At 46.1% G+C, this 22,328-nt stretch overlaps 1 protein-coding gene across 6 annotated transcripts in view; it reads right to left on the bottom strand.

Moving 5' to 3' along the window:
* The window catches only part of KDM5C (lysine demethylase 5C), a 30,553-nt gene extending 12,982 nt beyond the window's left edge, over positions 1–17,571 (bottom strand). Inside the window, exons 1-12 of one of the 6 annotated variants that reach the window (XM_074359252.1) lie at positions 16,869–17,571; positions 12,929–13,006; positions 10,570–10,692; positions 10,093–10,263; positions 9,423–9,557; positions 8,658–8,781; positions 8,367–8,548; positions 7,175–7,333; positions 5,303–5,422; positions 5,012–5,170; positions 4,278–4,459; positions 4,016–4,178 (exon numbers count right to left, since the gene is read on the bottom strand). In XM_074359252.1, coding sequence (XP_074215353.1) covers positions 4,016–4,178; positions 4,278–4,459; positions 5,012–5,170; positions 5,303–5,422; positions 7,175–7,333; positions 8,367–8,548; positions 8,658–8,781; positions 9,423–9,557; positions 10,093–10,263; positions 10,570–10,692; positions 12,929–13,006; positions 16,869–17,018 — 1,746 coding nt within the window. In that variant the 5' untranslated portion in view covers positions 17,019–17,571. The remainder of the gene's footprint in view (positions 1–4,015; positions 4,179–4,277; positions 4,460–5,011; positions 5,171–5,302; positions 5,423–7,174; positions 7,334–8,366; positions 8,549–8,657; positions 8,782–9,422; positions 9,558–10,092; positions 10,264–10,569; positions 10,693–12,928; positions 13,007–16,868) is intronic. The other 5 variants (XM_074359253.1, XM_074359254.1, XM_045507582.2 and 2 more) reach the window with 5 other exon arrangements.
* Between the last annotated feature and the right edge of the window lie 4,757 nt (positions 17,572–22,328).

Genomic DNA, 22,328 nt, shown 5'->3' with positions numbered 1-22,328 from the left:
GCTTAAGATTCAGTTTCTTATCTGTTTTCTAATTTCAAGAATTTTGTTTACCATTGTCTCTTTTATTGTTTTCATCATCTCTGTGATTTTTTACCTTAAAAAAAAAATCCCTTTGTGCCATTTTAGTAGAGTTTCAGTAAAGAATGGAAATACACGTGTATGTTTAATTTGCCATCTTTACCGAAAGTCTTACAAAGTTTTAAAAGATGAACATACTATACTGATGTTCACAGCTAAATAAGTACAGTGCTGGTATGGGGACCAATAACTTCTACTCTCTGGAAAGTAAAATTGCTGATATATACCAAGAACCTAAAATGTTTATACCCTTCAACCCAACAATTCCTCTGCTAGGATTCTAGGCTAATGTGGAGAGAATTAACATCCTAACAATACTGAATCTTCCTATTTGTGAATACATCTCCACAGTTATTCGGGTCATGAATCAGTTCCCACTTCCAATACATTTTCTTCTTAAATCTGTCCCTGCTTAGAGGCAACATCAGTATTTCTTGCTTGTATTATTGCACTGGCCCCCATTACCAACCACCAGAACTGTCTTCCAGAAAATGCAAATCTGATCATGTAATGTCCCTGTTGAGAACCCCTCACTTGAATCTCCATGTCCACATGATAAAGCCACAGAACCAACAGGCAAACTCTTAATCTTCCTTCAAGTGTCACCACTTCTACAAATGCTCTCCTGACACCCTCTTTCTAATGACCCAGTCTGTTCTCATAGAAACTCTAACATTTTATTCCCCTTGTTTACTCACCTCTGTCCTCTACTCAACTGCACATGACAAAAGGCAGGGATTGGTTTATTTGCTTTCAGGGTGTTGACCAGAGGCCTTGCACACAGAGGGAGTTCTGTAGCAGTGGTCTGGTCCCAGTCTTAATTTTTATGGATGTGAAAACTGAGTCCCAGAGAAGCCTCAAGTAGCAGAGCCAGAAATAGAACCTAATGCTCTTGCACCCTCATTTTGGCAATGTCACTGAACTATTTCCTATGCAGGTTTTTTTTATAAAGCTCTCCTCACATTCTGCAGCTATTAAAAAATGACCCAAAGTCCATCAACTGGTGAATGGATAAACAAAATACAGTATTATCCATACAATGTAATATTATTTCACCATAAAAAGGAATGAAGTTCTAAAACATGCTATAACATGGATGAACCTCAAAAACACTATGCTAAGTGAAAAGTCAGACACAAAGGACCACATATTATTCCATTTATATGAACTATATAGAAAATGCAAATCTTCTGAGTCAGCAGATTAGTGGGTGCCTGGGACTAGGGGTTGGAAAGGAGAGTGGCTGCAAAAGGGCATAGGGGATCTTTCTGGAGTGATAGAAATGTTCTAACATTGGATTGTGGTAATGGTAGCACAACACTGTAAATTCACTAAACTGTGCACTTAAAATGGATGACTTTTATGGTATGCAAATTATACTGCAATAAAGCCGTTTTTTCAAAAAAGATGATTATATATAGTTCATGGTAAGAAATCAAAAATCACTCTAGATCAGCAATGTCCAATAGAAACAAAATGCTAGCCACATTATGTACTTTCCAATTCTCTAGTAGCCACATTAAAAAAGTAAAAAGAAACAGATGAAATTAACATCAACATATTTTGTTTAACTTAATATATTCACAATATTATCATTTCGAAGTGTAATTGGTATACAAAAGTATTAGTGAGATATTTCACATTCTCTGTTTCATACTACTTCTTGAAATCCAACATGTATATTTCAGTTGGGACTAGCCATGTTTCAAGTGCTCAACGGCCACATGTGGCTAGTGGCTACCAAATTGGACAATGCCATTCTAGATCATTAAACTTAACAAAAGAGATTATAAAATCCATACACTGATAACTGCTATGTCAAAATTTACATTAAAAAACAGACAGAAACAAAATGTGGAGGAAATAGAGATGACCCCTTTATTTCCATTTTTTGGAAAGCAGGGATGTTTGTTTTATAATGAAAATAATACTTACACTATATATCTATATCTATAAAAAGAAATGGCCTTCTCTCACCAAAGAGGAAGGTGGGTGAGGTGGGGGGTAGGCAACCAAAGATAGCTTTGAGGGAGCTCCAGCTGGCTAAATTGCAGCCTGCAGACATGAGAATATGAAAATAAGATGCCTTGGATTCAGGAGATACTGCCAAGCCCACGAGCCTGGAGATGCTAGGAACTACCTATAGGAATGGGCAGGGCAAACAAGAGGGTGTGTTGGTGAAGCAGCAGCTGCCAGAGAAGCTGGTGAGCCACGAGCAGGAGAAATGCTATGGAGGTAGAAGCAAAGAACATATGTTTAAAAGTCTGTGATAAAGTTTTTTTTTTTTAAAGAGGTTAAGGATTGAACAGCTATATATTCATATACATACATATATATATATACATACATATATATATATATACACATACATATACATATACATATATATATATATACACACACACACATCTTAGTTGTCTGAATCCTTAAGGAGAATCCTCTTCTACTCTTTCAATTCTCCTTGACATTGTGGGAAAGGACTGATGCTGTCCTGTAGGTCAGGAAGAAAGGAGTCTAAGGAAAGGTCAGACTTAATGTCTACTTCTGAAGAGCATAACTTGAAAAGTCCTTGATCATTTCCACATCTTGAGCCCAGTAATTCTCAAATGTGGTGAGGCAGAGAGGAAAAAGATACCTCCCACTTCTGCTGAGTGGAGGAAGGTTGCTTCAACTGTTGTAGAATGCGCTTCCTCTAATTCCCTAGGTACCTCAATCCTTGGTCAAGTATCACTAAAATATGTAATAAAAAACATTACTCACAGGTTACGCAGTATAGCAAAATAAGCTGAATGCAAGAAGAAATTCAGGTGAGAATCACTGACCTAGTTGAAAGCCCCACTGTACAGATGACCAGGGATTTCAAGGAGATACCAATTCAATATATACTGACTGCCTACCATGTCCCATGCATTAGACCAAGAGGCAAGGCAGCAAAGGCTGGTGGAGGGGCCTGGGAGGGGGTGATGAAGGGAGTGGGGAGGAACAGCAGCACACAGTAAGACTCAAAGCAGAGGTGGAGGATGTACTCATTCCTATAGGGCTGCTGATCAGCAACCTTTAAGATCCACACCAGAAAACTGGTGGATGCTAATCAATACTAGAAATTCCCAGGAATATAAAGCCTCTTATAGGTAAGCCAGGTTGTATATCCAGGGTGGGAGAGAAGTCCACAGAAGACAATAGGACAACCCAGGACTCTGGGTTCAGCTTTTTTTCCCTTAATGTTGAAAGATATTGGCACTTTTTTTTTAAGGTTACTTCCCCCCCAGCTTTACTGAGATATAACTGACATATAACATTGTGTAAGTTAAGGTGGAATGTCAACATGTTGATTTGATATATGTTGCAAAATAATTACCACTGTAGAACTCCGACCTGTTATGTAAGTAAAAAAGACCTACCCACTGCTATGAGAAGGGTTACAACATGGAATGTACAGCAGAGACTGTTAGGTTGCCCCCTATATTCATTCTCACCCTCTTTCGTAGTAACATGACCTCCAATTTGTAGCTGGTACATGTAGACCATCCTTAATAAGAATCAGATTTTCCAGTTTTCCTTACAGCTAGATATGGCCATGTAACTAAGCTGTGACTAACAGGAGATGAATGGAAATTATGTGTGCCTTTAAGAGCAAGGAGACTTGTCTTGTCCTGTCCTTCCTCCATTTCCCTCTTCCACTGGCTGGAATGTAGATGTGATAAGAAGCCACCCCTGAGGTGTTGCCTTCAAACTCATGGCCCAGAGGGCTCACGATCACACTGTATATCTAACCATTATTATTTTGGGTCTCTATTAGAAACATCAAATCTATAGCCCAATTAAGATAGAACAGGAATGAGAAAGGGGCAGGGGTAGATTCCAGACAACACCCACCACCACCACAAAGGACATCACTAACTCATTCCCACTCTTTGACTGTTTCCCGGGCACTCACCGGCACGCCATGGGACATGAGGGTATTGGGATTCATGAGAGTGACAAGTTGGTGCAGAAGGTCAGGCTGGCTATCAAAGAGCTCAGGTGTCAGCTTCTTCATCACCTCTTCCAAATGTTCTGCTGCAAGCGAGGGTACCCCATACCAGGTCTTCGGCTCACCCCTGGCCAAGGAGAAAGGGGACACATAGAGTGGGCATACCCAGGGTGGACTGAAGGAACCCACCCTGACTCCTTCCCTGGTTCCCCAGGGCCCCACTCACCAGTGGAGGTAGTTAATGGAGTAACTCCAGTGATCCTCAATATGCCAGCAAAAGGCTGAGAAGACCATGCCCACGTAGAGCCAGGGCACCTTCATGCCAGAGATATCTGCATTAATGTGGCACAGTACGGACTGCTCCAACACCGGCATCACATTCAGGTTCCAACCACTGGTAGCATACTCCTGTCAAGTCAGGTGTTTGTGGAAAAGGGATGAGGGTTTATGCTAAGGAACTGAGATCTTTAGCCCAGGGAACCTTAGTTTTGAGGTCTTAAACCTTTTTGAAACATCTAAGAAATATTATAGGTATCCCCACCCCTGCCCCCTCAAATGCATTCACACAATACAAACAAAATTTCACTTCACTTCACTTCAATTTTAAGGAGGGTTACAGATATACCCACCCACCAAAATACCTGCAAGTTAAAAGCCCCTGCTCTGGACCAAAATGCACCCTTCCCTTGAGACAGGCCTAGGTTCTCATTTTCTCCTGCACTTTCAACCCAGTCCCTGACCACTTCTTATGAATGAGCCAGGTACCCTGCCAGGTACTTCATATACTTTCTCATTTAACTCTTATTAGGCTGTGTTCTTTACACACATCATCTCATCTAAATCTCACAGCAACCACGTAAGGCAGGCATAACTGCCCCCATCCTATAGAGATACTGAGTCTTTCAGATACTAAATGCCTTGCCTAAGCTCACAAAGCTGACGTATGAATCATCTACTCACCTCCTCCTCAGGTGTTAAGTGCCGCTTACTGTCACTGACAGGGAAACCGCTACCAAATTCTTTGGAATGGATGTCAGCCCCATACTCAACAGTCACGTCTTCCTCAATGCTATTCACCAGCCGCCAGAATTCCTTCTCCACGAGTTCTGTGGGCACCATCTAGGGAACAGAGGTAGCAGATGATCGTAGCCCACTGTATTCTGGCCCCAATGACCCAGGAGAGCCAAGACCATGAGGCACCGAACACCTACGACCCTAGCCCTGACACTACCCCAGCCCTCCATCACCTACGTGTACGGGCATGTTGAAGTAATCGGCTTTAAAGGAGTCAGCCATCTCGCCAAAGCTCTGCAGAGTGTATTCCCGGGTAGCCTGCTCAAAGCCAAAGGCTTCAGGGGGGCGTTTACACTCCTGAAACCCAAAGGAGAACATGTCACCAAGGCAGAGGCAAAGAGGTGGAGAATCCTCAAAAGCGGAGCTGGAATATAGGGTAGGAGTAGGGAGGGAGAACAGCCCTAGGTCTGTACTGAAGGCCCCCGAAGTAGGCCTCACTTCATAGCTCCACCTTCTTCTCCTAGTACTCCGGCTCAGTCTTTTCACTCCCCACATGCACTTCTATACTGCTTCTGCTCTTCTCCTCCTTTAGAACTTTACTATGTAAACCAAGGGTTCTGACTTAACCATGCTACCCCATGTTCTTTCACCACTATTTTTTCTCTTGAGATAAAATGTGAGTTTATACAGGGTGCTCAGAAAAGCCTTTTTATGCCCAGACTTTTTATTTCCCAGTGCCTGGGAAAACGGCACTGAATACTCTAGTAGCTCGGAGGATGGGAAATGAAGGCACCAGCTTCTAGTGCCAAACCCTACAGTATTCCTGTACTTTAGACTGTCTCAGAAGACAGAATATGGGTCTAACTCACTTTGTACCCATGTTCATGGTTTTAGATGAGAGCTATATGTAACCCAGAGCTCATGTCTGAAAACTAAATGTCAATCTGGTCCACTGGCCCACAACCACTTAGAGAGCCAAGTAGAGCTAACAGTCTTTGTTGTCTATGATACTGCTGGTATTCAAACTCCTCCCTAAAGGAATCCCCACCACTAAGGGCACTGCCTGGTCTCTTTCCTCATCTCTGTGTGTGCGCACGCGCACCTGATCCCTATGACTACAGCTGAGTCTCTAAGGCAAGAGACTACCAACATCTACTCTCCAATAACCCAGAGAGAGATATGTAGATGAGCACCTAGAATCTGGATGAAGGTAGGAAGTAGGAAGCTCATGAAACGGACCTGGCAGGGTTCCTCGGCCTCTTAGCCCTTACTGCTGCTTTGGCTGCTCTCCTTACTACCTCTCTTGCACTAGGTACATTCTCCCCATATACCTTTGCTCCTGCACTCCTCCACCCCTCAGTCTAGAAAGCCTGCCCACCTCTTGTAGTTAAAGTCTACAATACTGCAAACCAATCTAATTATCACAACAGAAGGGAAACAACTAAATAAGTACTATACCCATATGACGGATCCCCTACAAGAAAAAAATCATACCCATGAATAAATTTAATAACACAGGAAAATGATTATTTGTTTCATTATAACAAATGAAAATACACAGTAAGATCCCAAACCTGTTAAAGATAGTTATATATGTATGGAACAACAAAAAGATGAGAAGAAAATATACCAGACTATTAACAATGGTTGTCTCTAGGTGGTGAGATAGGTAATTTATTTTCCAAGCTTTCTAAAAGAAACAAAGAATAAAAAACTTGGAAATCAAAAGAACATTTTTTTCTTCATCTTCCTGTCGTCCAAATCTCATTGCTGACACATTCCCTGATTACTACTCTTAGTCACTTTTCTCTCCTCTGAACTTCTACACCTGAGTTTCTAACACACAATTTAACATTTGATTATACGTCATCATGTACAATCTGTCTAATCATGAGTCTTACCACCCCAGGTGGTCTGACAGCTCCCAGAGAACACAGGCTGAGAGGCCCCCTCTTCTTTCTCCCAAAGCTCTGTCCAGCCCAGCCCAACCCCAGGGACCTAAAACATAAGACCGTGGCTGCACTGGGAGGTTGCTCTCAATAAGGCCAAATGAAGGAAGACAAGGACACCCTATGAGGCAGACACAGACTGGGACTGGGAAGTCCTTACCGCCATGACACATTTTGGGCACCGCCAGACACCCTTGGGAATCTCAGGCAAAGGAGGCAACAAGCAGAAGATGTGGTAGTTGTCATCACAGCCATCACACAGCAGGAGCTTGTCATCCTCATCCCCTCGGGAACACATCCGGCATACATATGACTCAATCTGCCAGGGGAGGGAGACAACGGTTCAGCAACCTAATCCCTGTCTAGCCTTTCAAACATCAGACTCCTCCAGACAGTACCCTAATCCACAGAGCTCTCCATTAGAAACCCACCATGCCTGCTGGCTGGATCATTCACGGCCCTGTACAAGTTAGTCATCCTAGGTCTGGAGTTTAACTGCAAGCATGTACCATCTCCCCAAATAAACGGGTAGAGCTGTGAGAGCAGAGTCTGTATTACCCAACCCTGAATCCCTCATTTTTATTCATTTAATAAACACTGAACACTTATGTGTTCAATGTTATGCAGGACTCTGTAGCACAGTGATAAATAAGGTGTGGCACCTGCCTTCTAAAGGCATATGGCACTCCAGAGGCACACACTCAAAAATTAAAGGTCAGTGTGGAAACTGCCAATAGCAGCCCTCAACAGGGAACTGTGGGAACCTAGAGAAGGAAGCACTCAAATCAGCTGGAGATAAGGAGGGACAGCCCTGAGGAAGAACTTCACTGAAAAGGTGACACTTGAAACAGACGGAAACCTGAAGGCAAACTGAAATTTGGCAATGGGGCAGAGCACAGGGGGAAACTCTTCCAGGCAAAATAAACAGTGTGTGCAAAGGATAGGGAAAGAATGCATGGCATGTCTCAGGGGAAAAAAACAAACATACCTACTAGTAGTTCAGTGTGGCTATAGCAGAGGAGTGAGGTGGGTAGTGCTGGGGAATGAGGCTAGAGGTCAGCAGGGACTGGAACATGCATGGTAATGAGCTTAGCCTTTATCCTGAAGCAATGGAGAGGGAGTCTCCTTCTCTGTACCCTTCCAGCACTTCATGTTGACAGCACTCGATCACCCTTTCTTGTCCTTTGTTCCATGTGAGTTGGCCTTGTTTCCCCAATTAAGTGAGCTACCTGAGGCAGGGCCCACCAGGCTCACTTTTCTGCTTAGTATAACCTGGTCCAGTGCCATGCTGGGGAAATGCTTGTTGAAGGGACAAGAAGCAGAGCATTAGGAAGTCAGGGCTGGGTCCTTACAAACTGGGCATTGCTGTGGTTCCTCCGCAGCCTCATGGTCATCTTGGTGCAGGGCTCTGGGCTGTGACTCAGCTCCTCCTTGCTTTCCAGGAAGGTCTTGGGTGAGGTTGACTCCACTTTCACATCCCCACCTGACTCCTCCTTCACCACTACTGTAGGGGGGCACTCAGGCCCTTCCTTATCTGGGAGAGAGAAGAAGAGCTCTAAAGTACAGGTCTGAACAGTCAGGGCCATGCCTCCTCTCCCCACGTGAGGCCATTCTTCACAATGCCCCAGCCTGTCAGGTCTCACCTTTCTTCCGCAGAGTCTTATCCTTGGCCATGAGGCCCAGGCCCATCATCTTGGGGCCTGCCCCATAGATCTGAAGCTTCTTCAGCTCAGGATTCTTTTCAATGTCTTCCTCTGTGGGTTCCGGCTGGGAGACAAGAAGGAAATGAATCAAGACTGCTATCTGGGGCAGGCTGCCTCATCCTAAAAGAACAATAGTGTGGATTATGTATCACCTGAGCTCATGCCAGGGCTGAGGCATAGGTGGGCCAGGGCAAGAAATCAGATGGCTTTTTGGAGACTAGGACTAAGTGAACTTCCTCATCATTCCTCTATTGGAAAGGAATTAAGATGGAATCTCAGTTTTTCCCACTGTAAAATGAGAATATTAACTACTTCCTTACGGTTACAAGGGGGCTTCAGGGTAACTTATACAAAGAAATCAAAGCATTTGACACTACCAATAAATGGCAGTGACTATTTAGATCTGCTAACTTACATGCTTCAGTGAGCCCAGGGACAGTGTCTATCATGTTCTCTGTTGTATCCCCAGTGCCTAGAAGAATGCCTGGCACATAAGCTTCTGCCTGAAGCCAGGATACAGGTATAAGGAGAAAGAAGAATTCTACCCTGATGAACAGATGAGTCAAGAAGGAACAAGACAGGCAAGATCGCTCAGAATTCAGAGAACCAAGAGAAGAGAGAGTGACACAGAACAGAGCCTTGGCCAGAGGGAGGGAGAGGACTCTCTCTATTCCCAAAGCTCTAAGTTAGAAGGGTTGTACTCACATCAGGCTGCAGTCTCTTAGCCCGCCGGCCATAGCTGTTGAACTTAGAAGGCTGCACAGACTGCCGAAGGGGGATACTGTGGGGTTTGTATTCCTTGTCCTTCTCCTCATTATCAAATGGACGTGTGTTGCACTGCTGGGGACAGGTGAGGGGTAAGGGTCAGGGCATGGGATTCCAGCCCCCAGCAGCAAGGACTTCCCTTTACCTTCACCCAATGGCAACCAAAGCTGTGGTTTCACCCTCCCCCCGACCAATATCAATAGGTCCTGCTCAATTGGTCTTTACCACTGACACAAGCACACATTTTGGGAATTCTTCTTATGCCTTTGCTTATGCCATTCCTCCTTCCAACCACCTCCCCACAACCATCTCCCCAATTAAATCAGACTTCATCTTTTCCCAGACCTCTCCAGCCCAAAAGACCTCTCCCTCCTGTGAATTCCTCTATCAGTTAAAACCTTATCACGTAATAGACAGAAGGCTGGCCCTGCAAGTAACTCCAGGACCTCTGTTGGAGGGCAGTGTGGGAAGAGAATAAGCATGACTAGAAAAGGGTAGAGCCAAGCTCTCAGGTCTCCAGTCCACTGAACCAGTTCCATTAAGAGCAAGGGTGGAAATCTGCACCTGGCAGGAGAAAAAGCCTTCTCCCACCCCGGCCTAGAATCCTTACCACCAGGTTGGCTCCAGACTGGTACATCTCATATGGGTAAACGATGCGTTCATAGTGGGAGCGCAGCAAGGAGCCAATGTTTTTGCCCGGTGGGTAGTTGAGGCGCTGGGCCACCCGGGCCCACCGACGATCCTTGCAGATGGCTTCATAGCCACCTTCCTCCACAACGATCTGTAAGGACAAAGCAGGAAGGGATGTGAATGTGCTATGTGTATGTACACGAGGGAGCAGGCCTGCAGAAAGGACAATGAGGACAACTCCAGCCCCTCACTGGGGGCTACCCCCTCCTACCTCCACCACTCAGACTCAAATTGCAGCAAGAGATGTCAAGAAGTTCTGATGATAGCTTGTGTGCTACTAGGCTGTACCCCTTCCATTGCAGCCTAGAGATCCAATATCCAAACCAAAGGGGCCCCCAGAGTACCAAGGGTATTAAGGTGTGGGGTGGGAAGGGGTTTGAGAAAAACCTGTTCTTACTTTGCTGAGGCTGTAGAGGTCCAAGATCCGCCGTTCTACATTGGGAATCTTTAAGGAGGAGCCCTGGATTTCCCAGAATTTGGCAATCTGATCCAAGTAGTTCAGTTTCACTCTCGTCTGGGCCTGGAGAAGAAATGGCTCAGAGAGGCTGGCCTCCCCCTCTACCTGACCCCTGTCTTCTGGCCTAATCTTAGGGGAGGAGAAAGAATACAGAACAGCCCACTACCCAGGGCCTCTCCCAGTGAACTGGATCCCAAACTCAAGGCAGTGTTTAGCCCTCTCTGCCACCTTCTAGTCAATAGGATAAGCCCAAGGTCCCAAAACAGTAGGTCGGGTCACAAGAGCCGAAGCTTTACAAATACTCTCTCAATCTCCCTGACAGGGCTGTGTAAGTATCATCATCTCTTTTACAGAAAGTCTCTGTTTCCTCAAGTCACACAACAGGTACCAAGAGATGTGAGTGTCAGGTAACTTAAGTTTTTGCTTTTCCTCAGCTAATGATTTGCTGTATAGTCTTGAGCAAATCAGTTCTACTCTCTGGATTCCCATTTTTTTTATTATAAGGGACATAAAATAACTGCTTGTCTACTTACTCCAGAAGAGTAGACTTATGAAAGGAACAGTGAAGGCTCTTTGGAAACTCCAGAATTGTACCTAAGCTCTAGACATGTTTCAGAGAATGAAGGCTCCAAAAGAGAACATTCACCTCTTCATATGCACCATGAACTTGTTCCATGGTGGCTGAAGGGTAAGAGTGCATGCTAAAGAAAGAATGGCCTAAAGAACTAAGAGATGGTATACCAAAGCAGCATTGGTACCTGGCCTAACCAGGACCCAACATGGGCCAAAGATCCTAGGCACAAGGCATGTACCATGCTTTCCTGAAATCTCAGCGACCCAAGAAGGGCTCTCCAAGGCCCCCAGGTCTATAACCACCTCACCCTAGTCAGAGGGCCTAGCTCTAGGGAGAACTAGGTAAGTCATTACCATTCATTACCTCACTCTGATCCCATTAAGGGGAAAAGGGTCAGTTCTTTCATAGATGAAGAAATCAAGGTCTATTTGTGAAAAGAAACATCCTATGGCTCTGAGAACCCTTAAGGGGCCAGGAACCCTACTCCCTCCATCTCAACCTCTTAGCTTTCCAACCTTGGCCTCATCCCTGCCTCTACCCCTCATAAGCCAGCACAATCCCTCTAGAAAATCTGCCCCTGTCCCATGGTAGGCGACACCTTGCCCTAGCTATACCCTCAAAAGACCTGGTCAGATCCACTTCTCCAAGGAACTTATAACTCCTGTAAGAGATGATTTTTGTCCCAACCAAAATAGCACCGAAAGTGACTCTAGAACAGTGACTCTCAGTAAGGGGCGATTTTGCCCTCCAGGGGACATTTAGCAATGCCTGGAGACATTTTTGGTTGCCATAACTGGGAGAAGGTACTACTGGTATTTAATGGGTAGAGGCCAGGGATGCTGACAAACATCCTACAATGCATATGACAGCCCTCCATGACAGAAAATTATCTGACCCAAAATGTCAATAGTCCCAAGGTGGAGGAACTATGGTCTAGAAGACAGGTAAGATTTTAGGTTACGGGTACTCAGTTGGACATAATAGTCACCCCTGTAACCCCCAGACATCTAGTAAGGTTTGTGGATACATAATAATGAGGCAGAGGCATACTTCTTACCTACATCTTCCATGGAAAACTCCAGGACTTTACCTGGAACCAGCTTAAGGGCATCTACTCTCATTACCCTGGGGCATTCTTAAGCCCTTAGTGGAGAACCTTACCTTAACCATGCAAAAGGCCTGGACTTCCTGAACAGAACATAAGGGAGAGGGAAAACCCTACCTGCCTGACCCCCTCGTCGAAGTTTGTAACCATTCCAGCTTCCCACAGACCAGTTCTTGTGTTGTTCCCACCCATCCACCTCACCTCCCACCTTACGAAGCACCATGAAAGGAAGGCAGGAAGCACAGGGCTGTAGATGAATTGGATAGATGAGGCCACATTCAGCTGACCAAGCAAGAAAGGGTCTCAGCCAGCCCCATGTTTCTTTTTTGCTGACCCAAGTAGGGTAGGTTAGTTGACAGGGGAGCTTCAGAAGTAGCAAAACTTTGTGGAAAAGGGACATCCCCAACCTTGGACTATCATATCAGGGATGCTAAATGCCCTTGCTCTTGGTTATATTCAGAGCTCTAAAGCTTCCTCCATGTCCTCCAGGCAATTTCACAGAAGAGAGAATAAAGGCCTAGTTAGGTAAAGTACCTTCACTAGAGAAGGTATGAGGGAAATGGGATCAGAGCTCAGGTACCCATTCTCCCAACCCCGCCACCAGCTGCTAGCCTTCTCACCTCTAGTTCATTCAGCCTCTGGATTCGAGGAGTAAACCTGAAGTTGTCCACTTCTACAGCAAAGGGTGGCTGCCAGTCCTGAGTGGGTACAAAGGGGAAAGGGAGTTGGGTTATTCCAGCATAGTGCAAGACTAGAGGGCACCAAAAGTAGCTCAGCACCCACTCACGCCTTCCCAGACCTCTAGCCACCCCAGACCTTTTACTCTGGCAAACACACAACTCACAACAGGGCTTTAGCAGCCCCTCAAGTCCACACCCAACACCCCATGCACATACCCTGGGAAATGTCTCCTGAGTCCCTCCCAACAGTACAGTGCTAGAATTTTCAGAAATAGAGAGATGGGGCCCAAAACAGTTGATCCCAAACTCTCCTTACGCCCATATTAACCCCTCGTCCCCAAGGCATGTGATGTGCTGTAGGTCACGTGTCTGGAAGTACTGGAAAGCACACAGGATCTGGAATCAGAAGACCTGGATTCATGTTTTAGCTCCACTACTAACTAGCTATGGGATTTTACCTTCCTGAACTTGTTTTCTCATCTGTAAGGTGGGAATATAAACTACTGCCCTGACTTCCTCATAAGACTAATATGGAAAATCAAACTGGTTTTCAAATGAAAATGTTATTCAAAGGAATCATCATTAAGACTTGACATCTAAGGCTGACCCCACTACCTAATACACATGCAGGGTAGCTCAGCTCCAATTCTGGCAGGATTTAAAGGTTTGGGCCTTTAATGTCCTCACAGTTTTTTAAAGCTTGAGACAGACACTGCAGGGAAGAGCAACGAACAAGGAGCAAGAATCTGCACCACTCACCTGGTCAGAAAGGCTTCCTGTGGGTCCTCTTTCAAACACCTGCCCAGTACAGGAAGAGGCAGGGGAGGAAGCAGGGGGACAGGGTCCTAAGTGCTGGGATGCCCCACTGACTGTGGTAGCAAAGATTAGGAGGATTTGGGGAGGAGGAGGGAAGTCAGGGAAAGATAATAAAAGTAGGGGAGACTCTGCCCTGCCAAGTTGGACACTATTGTGTCCTGCCCAAAGGGCAGCTGTGAAGAGCCTCCTCCCCAATTTCCCCCACCCTCAACCTCCCATGCAGTCCTCTCCTCCCCAGAGCCCTGGCTCTTGCTGGGGTGGTGAAAAGAACCTCGGGCAACCTAGACCAGTGCCCTCATTTACCTAATGAGGAAAGTGAGGCCCAGAGAAGAAATGTGATTTCTCCAAAATCACATGCTGAGTTAGTGGCAGAGCCAAGACCAGAACCCCTGTCTCCTAACCTCCAGTCCAAGGCTCTCTACACTACACAGGGATACCAGTGTTCACACACACAGCACACATGCATACATATGGAAAAGGGGGAGGGAGACAGTAAAAGAGAAGAAAGAGCCGTTGAACTCTTATGCTCACATACTTTTAGAAAATGGGCCAGAGAATTTACACTTGCATGTATACACACCTCCCACCCCCATACCCCCAAAGAAGGTAGCAAACACATGGGACTCAGTGAAGCAAGGGAAAAAAAAAAAAAAAAAAGACTAAAATAATATGGCTCAAGCCCAGACAAGTTCCCCATGCCCTCTTGCCTCCCATCAGTAGGGAACTCCCCTCAGCGCAGGTAACCCAGGTAGAAAGGTGCTCAAACCCCAAACTCCAGGCACCCTATTTCCTGATGAATCAAGTTCTAGATAAGAGTAAGTGCAACATCAAGCAACCAGACAGAAAATGGCAGAACTCGAATCCTCAAGCAGGAGCTGTGGATGCAACAGATAGCTGGAGAAGGTCCAACAAACCTCCCTACCTGGCTCTCCCTGGGACCTACAAGCTCCCTCATCCTGTCTTTAGCCCATCAGTATTGTCAGGATGGTGATAAAAAGGTTGGTTACCTGATGCAAGAACCAAGGCCCTACCAAGCTCCCCAGAGTCTACTCCAGGATACCAACACTCTCCTACCTCTCATCTTCCCCAAGAGTAGCAGTTACCTGTCTAACAATTCAGAACCCAAATCGCCCTTCCCCTGTCGTTCCCCAGGCAAACCTTCAATTTCCAAGTTCCCACCCTGGGAACCCAAGCACCACTCAGCTGAGTGCTTTAAAATCCAGCCAGAAGTCCTGGCTGCCTAAAAGTGGCTTGGGAGCAACCCTACAGGAGGGAAAAACAGAACAAAACCAGAGAGAGCCAGGTCTTGGATCGGAGGAAAGCATGCTGTTGGGGTAGAAAAGCATAACAAAGGACAGCCCCCTGCAGGTCACACACACGCACACGCACACACACACACCAGGGACATGTCATATTTCCCACTCTTGGTCCCCCAAGGAAGGGTAACAATACCTGGACAAAGCCAGCCTGCCTAGAGAAGTCCAAGATAGAAAAATGGAACAGATAGAAAATTCAAGCCTTAACTACCCCCCTATGTCAGATATGCCTCTTTCCCACAGGCCTGCAGGTTCACTTCAGGGAGTGCCTCCTCGAGGTCACCCAGGACTCCAGCCTCTCCTCTCTACTAGCCCTCCTGATCTCTCACTACTCACTGCCACTCCCTCACCATGGACAAGGATACCTCAGAGATCTGTGGCCAAACTCCAACAAGGAAGAAATTAGCTTACCCAACACCTCCCAGAGGATCCATTTGAAACCAGCCTAGATCTATGGCTGGGCACCAGAAAGCACCAAGTTGAACAAGGAGGCCTGTGGTGCCCTCCTCAGGTGGCAGAGAGGTTTCCCATCCGGTTTCAGCCAAAGACACCCACTCAAAAATACCCGGTTCCAGACAAAGTCATTTCCTGCGAAATCCCAAGTGGTGACTGAAGAATACATACCATCATTTCTCCTCCATGCTAGCAAGGTGGCAGCCTATCCTAGACTTTGGGGGACTTCTGGCCTGAAACCAGGCCTAGGAGCAAAGATATGTCCTTTTATCGCTGACCTCTGGGAATCAAGGGTTCCAAAGGAGGCGGACTTCCACTGGTCCATTCTGTTTCTGGGAGTCCAAGAATATCCTATCCTCTGGGACCTCCTACATCCCAGGACAGATGAGAGTACAAACCTTCTAAGAAGAACTAATGCCCCACCTCAAGCTGGCTGGTCAGACTCTCCACAAAAGTCAAACCTGGGGACTGATGTGCAGGAAAGGTCCAGATATTGCCTTCAACAGGAAAAGAAGGGACAATCCCTGAACCCATCTCAGGGGAGCCAAATGGAGAGCATTCCCTGTGAGACTGATTTCCTTACTGGTCTACCAGCCTAGAATATTATCATAAATGGATTGGCCTGGCAGGGTGTGAGTAAATATGAGTCAACCCACATAGGAGCAAACCAATGGCCACATCAACCTTCACAGTCACAATAATTACCATTTATCTAGTGCCTATTACACACTGACGCTACCTATTTTAATTCTTGAAATAACCACACATGGGACCCATTTCACGGGCTCAGAGAGATTACGTTACTTGTCCAAGGTCATGCAGCTGGTAAGCCGCAGAATGGAGTTTTGAACTCAGGTCTGTCTCCCTGTGAGAACTGTGATCTTTCCACTACACCACACTGCCTGCCTTAAGAAAAGAGATGCCAGTAAATGGGAGAAAAGCCTCATTTAGTGCAGCCTTAACCTAGGTGGTGCGGGGTAACCAAGAGATGTGCGGGTTGCCTCCCTGTGAACTCTCCCCGGGCCACTAGGCATCCCTGTATTGAATCTTAGTAGGAGTGATTCTGAAGGGCGGGGTGGGAGTGGGGGGTGGGTCTCCGACCTGGGGCCCTCACAGCACGAAAGGACCCCTGGCCCCAGCACCCTTTCTCCGACCCACGTCGCATCCACAACGGTCCCAGCCACCCCCATTTCTCCACACACCTCAAGCTGCCCTCCGCCCCAGACTTCTCCGCCGGCTATCCCAGTTATTCATCCCCGGCCTGGTCGCCAGAGACCACCGGCCCAGAGCCTTACCGCGGGTGGGCGGATCTTGCAAATGCCTGACTTCTCGGCGATGGGCCTGATTTTCGCGATGTAGCCAAGAGGGTCTCGGAACTCAGCCCAGCTAGGCTCGAACACCGGGCACTCCGGCGGCGGTAGAAAGTCGTCGGACCCTGGCTCCATGGTGGGCCCTATGACTGGAGGGCTCGGACCGCCCTTAAGGACTCATGGCGGACGCCGCTGTGTGAAGCCGAGGCACTGCTCGGAGACTAGGCCCTAAGCGGGGCGGCCGCCGCCCGCCGGGGGCCCAGGGGGCGTGTAGCTGCCGCGCTCCGAGAGGCTCAGGCTGACGCTACTGCTTCCGCCTCTTCGTCCCGCTCCGTTCCTTCCAAACTCTGCCGCTGCCTCCCAACTACCGCAGCGTTCACCACCAGAGTTACCTCCCAGCCGCCGCGGCCTTCATCGCCGCCGCCGCCATCTTGGTTTGTCAGCGTCTCCCCCTCCCCTCACCACAACAAACCGGATCCCTCCGCGGGGTGTCCCTCCGAGCCTCGTATACCTTGCGTGAGGCCAGGCCCTAGGAAACCTTCATCCCGTGGGGACTGAGCTGAATCCGCAGGCGTGGGTTCCCTATCAGGAAGCAAGAACTCAAAAGTGCCTCCCAGACGGAGAGCAAATAGTCCGCCTCAGCGGCGGAGGAAGAAAGTTGTAAATAAATATCGGATCCTCTTTCCGGATGGAGCGGCGGTGCACGTTTAAAGGCCAGTGGTGCGCATGCGCGGTATGAGACAGACCGGAAGAGGAGCTGGCGTCGGTGGGTGGTGGGCCCGAACTGGCACCCCCTAGATGACCTCAGCCCTAGCGCGAGCCCCGCCCCAACATGCTCTCGGTCTCCCGAGTCTTTCCGGTGTGGGCCACAGCAGGCAGCTTCGGGTGCCTGATTGCAAGGAACCCTTTCTGCCGGCCCGCAGGTTGGGAGAGACTGTGTTCAGAGTTCCCAGCGCTAGGCGCAGACACTTCTGAGGCTTTGAAAGAAGGAAGCTGGGAGGCTGCTCCCTCCCCGGTGATTGTGGATATTTAAAATCCTGGGTCCTGAGAAGAGGAAGGAAATACTTATTTTGTCCAAGGTGTCGCATAGAAGCCTCTCAGAGTTGGGGCTTACCCGCAAAGAGTCATCTTGTTAGCATTTTAATGAACACTTCTAACTGTTCTCTATGCACTTTTATCGTGTCTATATTTGTGGCATGTACCCCTACAAAATAAGCCCGAGTGTGTTTGTGTATTTTTTTTTAACTATCGGATTTTAGCAACAGCATATTTATCGCTACCAGTGCGCACCGCATGAGTCACCTACTGTTTGCCCATTTGTGAACCTCCAGTGTTTCAAATATTTGTGTACGTGGATTGTATTTATTGTGTACAGCCTCTGTCATGCATTTGAGTACCTCTATGTGTACATCTGCTCCTGTTGTATGCATGCTTGTGAGCAGTTTCTGAACAAGTTTATTGCAACTATGAGTATCAAATCAGTACTTTTAACCATACAGCAGGCATCTTCTGCATTTGAGGATCATCTAAGTTATTCATCATTGTGGGCCCACTGCATACAGTTTGAACACCTACTGTGCACATATTAAAGTACTTATGTACATGCTGATTAAGTACTTATTTTGTGTTCCCTCATCAGACTGAGTTCCTTAAGGACAGGGACCATGTGGCCATATACATCCTTAGCACTTGGCATGGTAAGCAGTAAATTAATATTGAGTAAACAAATGAAAAATGAATGTATATTTTTGAGCAGCCTTAGTATATATTGACTGAAAATAATATATACTCTTTGCAAACATTTCCCATGCATATTAACCATCTGCGGTAAGCTTGACTATGTTTGAAAGGTGGAGAGTGTCGTTCCTTCATTCAGTTAACTATTCCTAATCACATACCAGTGATTAGGTGGCCCAGTGGTATCCCAATTAGGTATATCATTCTACCTACTTCAGGATTGAGCTAAGGACAACCTCTCTGAGGGAGCAGGCAACACCAGTAGGAGCTCACACCCTGGGGTCAGACAGGCCTGACTTCTAGTCCCCCAGCTCTGCCATTTTCTAGTTATGTGACCTTGGGTAAGTCCCAACTTCTGAAACTGAATAATGTTGTATGGGAATGGTAATACCTACCTTGCAGGATTGTTGTACAGTACCTGGCACATAGAAGGCCCTCAGTATCTGTTAACTGTTATTTTTGAGAGTAAATAAACAAAATGTCCACAGGGAACTATATTCAGTATCTTGTAATAACCTTTAATGAAAAAGAATATGAAAACGAATATATGTACATATATGCATGACTGGGACATCATGCTGTACTCCAGCAACTGACACATTGTAACTGACTATACTTCAAATAAACAAACAAACAAAATGTCAAAACTCATTAAGAATCACAATGATCAGTACATATATGTAAACTAAAAAAATGTGCAGTATACTGTATATATGTATTTACATGCAATTTAAGGTATATGTGTAGTCAAGCTGTAATAATTCTACCTAATAAAACTGGGAAAGGTTAAAAAAAAAAACTCATTAAGAATCTCCTGTGTGCCAGGCTTTGTGCCTAGTGATTTCAGAATTTTTTTATCACCTGAATCCTTAGGTTGCCTTGAATGTTTGGAATCTTTGTCCCTACTTGGCTTGTGAGGAAACCTGTCCCAAGCAATACAAATAGTAAGTGACATCTCCTTTCTAGTTTTCTGGGTGTCAGAGGAAACCTCAGCCCCTCTCCACCAGAAACACAGGCCCATGACCCAACTGAACAACTGTCTGGACGGGAAGCAGAAAGCTAGGCAAGGTGATGCTGATAATAGGAAAATCACCACCCTCTCACATGTATAAGCATCTAACAGCCCACATAGCTCTTTCATACCAATTATTTCCCTTAATCTTTGCAACAGTCTTGGGAAAGATGTAGGTCAATTTACCCATTCTGTAGATGCGGAACCAAATTCCAGAAAGATTAAACATGGGAAGTTGCTAACTCCTGGTCAAGTGCTCTTCCTATTATCTGCTCCCACCAGTAATAGAATTAGGCAGGAGAAGGGTGAGGAGCCTAAAGAAGATAAGAGAATATGCCAAATCTCAGGCTGAAGGAAGTTGGGCCTTTTCATCTGGATGCAGCTCAGTGAAGAGCAAAGAGTATGAATTAGGAGTCAGGAGACCAGGTTTGGGATCTTGGCTTAGCCTAGCCTTCCCATAGCCTTCTCTGAGGTCTAGCCCAGACACCACCCCCACCACCCTGGAAGGGCAAATGGAAATTGCATAGAATCTTTAAAGCCAGTCAAATCCAATTCATTCATTCATATACATTAATTAAATTCTTACTATGCACCAGGTAATTTTCTGGGCCCTGGGACTATAATGGTGACAGACATGGTCCCTGCTTTCCTGCAGCTGACATTCACTCCCTGAGATCTACCAAGTACCTTCATAAGCCTTGATTTTCTCATTTATCCAATGAGGCCATATAATCCCTTCCTCACAGAGCAGTTATAAAAATTACAGATAATGGTGACCACCATTCATCAAAGGCCAGGTGCTACAAAATAGGTATTGTTATCCCTGTTTTACAGATGAGACCGAAGCTCAGAGAAGTATAAACTTACTCAAGTCACATGGCTAGTAAGTGGCAGAACCAGAGTTCAAACCCAGGTCTGTCTGACTGTTGTACAATTCTGCCTGTAGAAGTATCAGATGGTGTCCCCCACACCTCCAACCACAGTAAGGTGCTTAGGAAGTGGGTTCCTTTCTCAACCCTTGGCTCTTGCTGGGAACCAGCCAGAGTCTGAGCACTGCAGGGTTAAGAATTGGGAAGCAGCAGAGAGCTCACCCTGGACTAGGGGCTGAGTTGGCCTCACCCACCCACCTGGGAGAGAGGATTTGGCAAGAAACTTTACAGAGCAGTGACTGGAAGACTCAGCTGGGCTCACAACCACACTCACCCTATCCATGTTTTCTGAATGAACTGGATGAGAGTGCCTTTTTTGATTTGTAAAATAGGGTCCTTTCCAGTTCTGAAGTAGGTATGAGCTGTGAGTTCTAATTCGTAAATAGCTCTGGAATTTAGCCCCTCCTCCATATGCCTTTTTCTAATCTGTTCATCATGAGAACCATTTACTATCTCTAGCCTGGATTATTAAAAGAGCCTCCTCAAGAGATCAAGGTGTCTGTGTGAATTCATATATATATATATATATATATATATATATATGCATATTATGTGCTTAATACATAGACATAACAATAAAATAGTATGTTCAAAATAATGATAATTCCAAATGAATTATAATAGGAGTGGATTATAACTCATTGAGTAAAATAAAAATCCATGACTCCACACTGATATAAATAAAATGAGGAAAACGGGAAAGCTCTTCCTTGAAAGAATGATGGAGTTAGAAAATCATCAATAGATGCTCAAACTTTTTCCAAATAAAAAAGCTAACCCTTAAAACATAGCTATAACACCTAGTGCCCAAATCTTGGTTCCTAAATGCCATTTTCAACCAAAAAGAACCAGAGCTCCTTGGAAAAAGTGGCTGATTCCAGGGCTGGGGCAGGGAAAGTACAAGTGAGGCCTGGCTCATCTTGTAGTGCCAGAAAACAAGAGAGCACTCAAGGAAGGATGGAGACCTGCCAAAAGGACACAGGAGCCAGCTTGGAGGGCCTCTTGCTGGCCAAATCTGGGGCATTTTGAACATCAAAATAAAGAAGGATATTAATGTGTTATAACCCTTTGAATACAGAAGACACCACAGGTCCATGAGAATATAAATAAATAAACCTAGGAGAAGGGAAAGCTCTCCCTTGCCCTGGAAAGCCAACTAATCCATGTTAAAAGAGTGATGGCATTTGACAATCAGCATTTGACAACCTCCAGAATACTCAAGTGAATGCTAAAACTGGTGGGTGAAAGTTTGAGGAGTAACAGGATAGTTACATAATTTCAAGGCATCTCTCAAGGTACTTATTAATTACGAACAGAAAAATAATAACTTTACAGTGGACACACTCGTAGCCCAATGTGTCACCTGGTGTTTCTTTAGCTCCTACCGAGGCCAGCCAGCCGGGCTGAGAAAATCTGTTGGCAACAGAGGAATGAGGCTCTGTGGATGGCCCTCCTCTGCTTTGGGATGTGCCGTGCCCACCACCTGGGCTGCCCTCTCCCACTCCTTTCTCATTATTCCACTAACATGACATATTCGCACCCCTTTGCATATGCTGCTCCCTCTGCCAAATGCCCTTCTTTACCAGGCTAATTCTTTCTCACCCTTCAAGACTCAGTGAAAGGAGCAGTTCCAGAAGTGCTTCCCTGACCCCCACCCCTACCCCTGCCCGAAGTTGGAGTTTCTGTTTCTTTGTGCCCCCTCACATGCTGTGCTTCCTTCTGGGCATGTGCTTATTATGTTGTATTGACATTATCCCCTCCAGGCTG

Source organism: Camelus bactrianus, chromosome X (genome assembly GCF_048773025.1).
Source record: "Camelus bactrianus isolate YW-2024 breed Bactrian camel chromosome X, ASM4877302v1, whole genome shotgun sequence".
NCBI lineage: Eukaryota > Metazoa > Chordata > Mammalia > Artiodactyla > Camelidae > Camelus > Camelus bactrianus.
The sequence above is the reverse complement of the archived record's forward strand: the minus strand, read 5'-3'. Positions and strand labels throughout refer to the sequence as shown.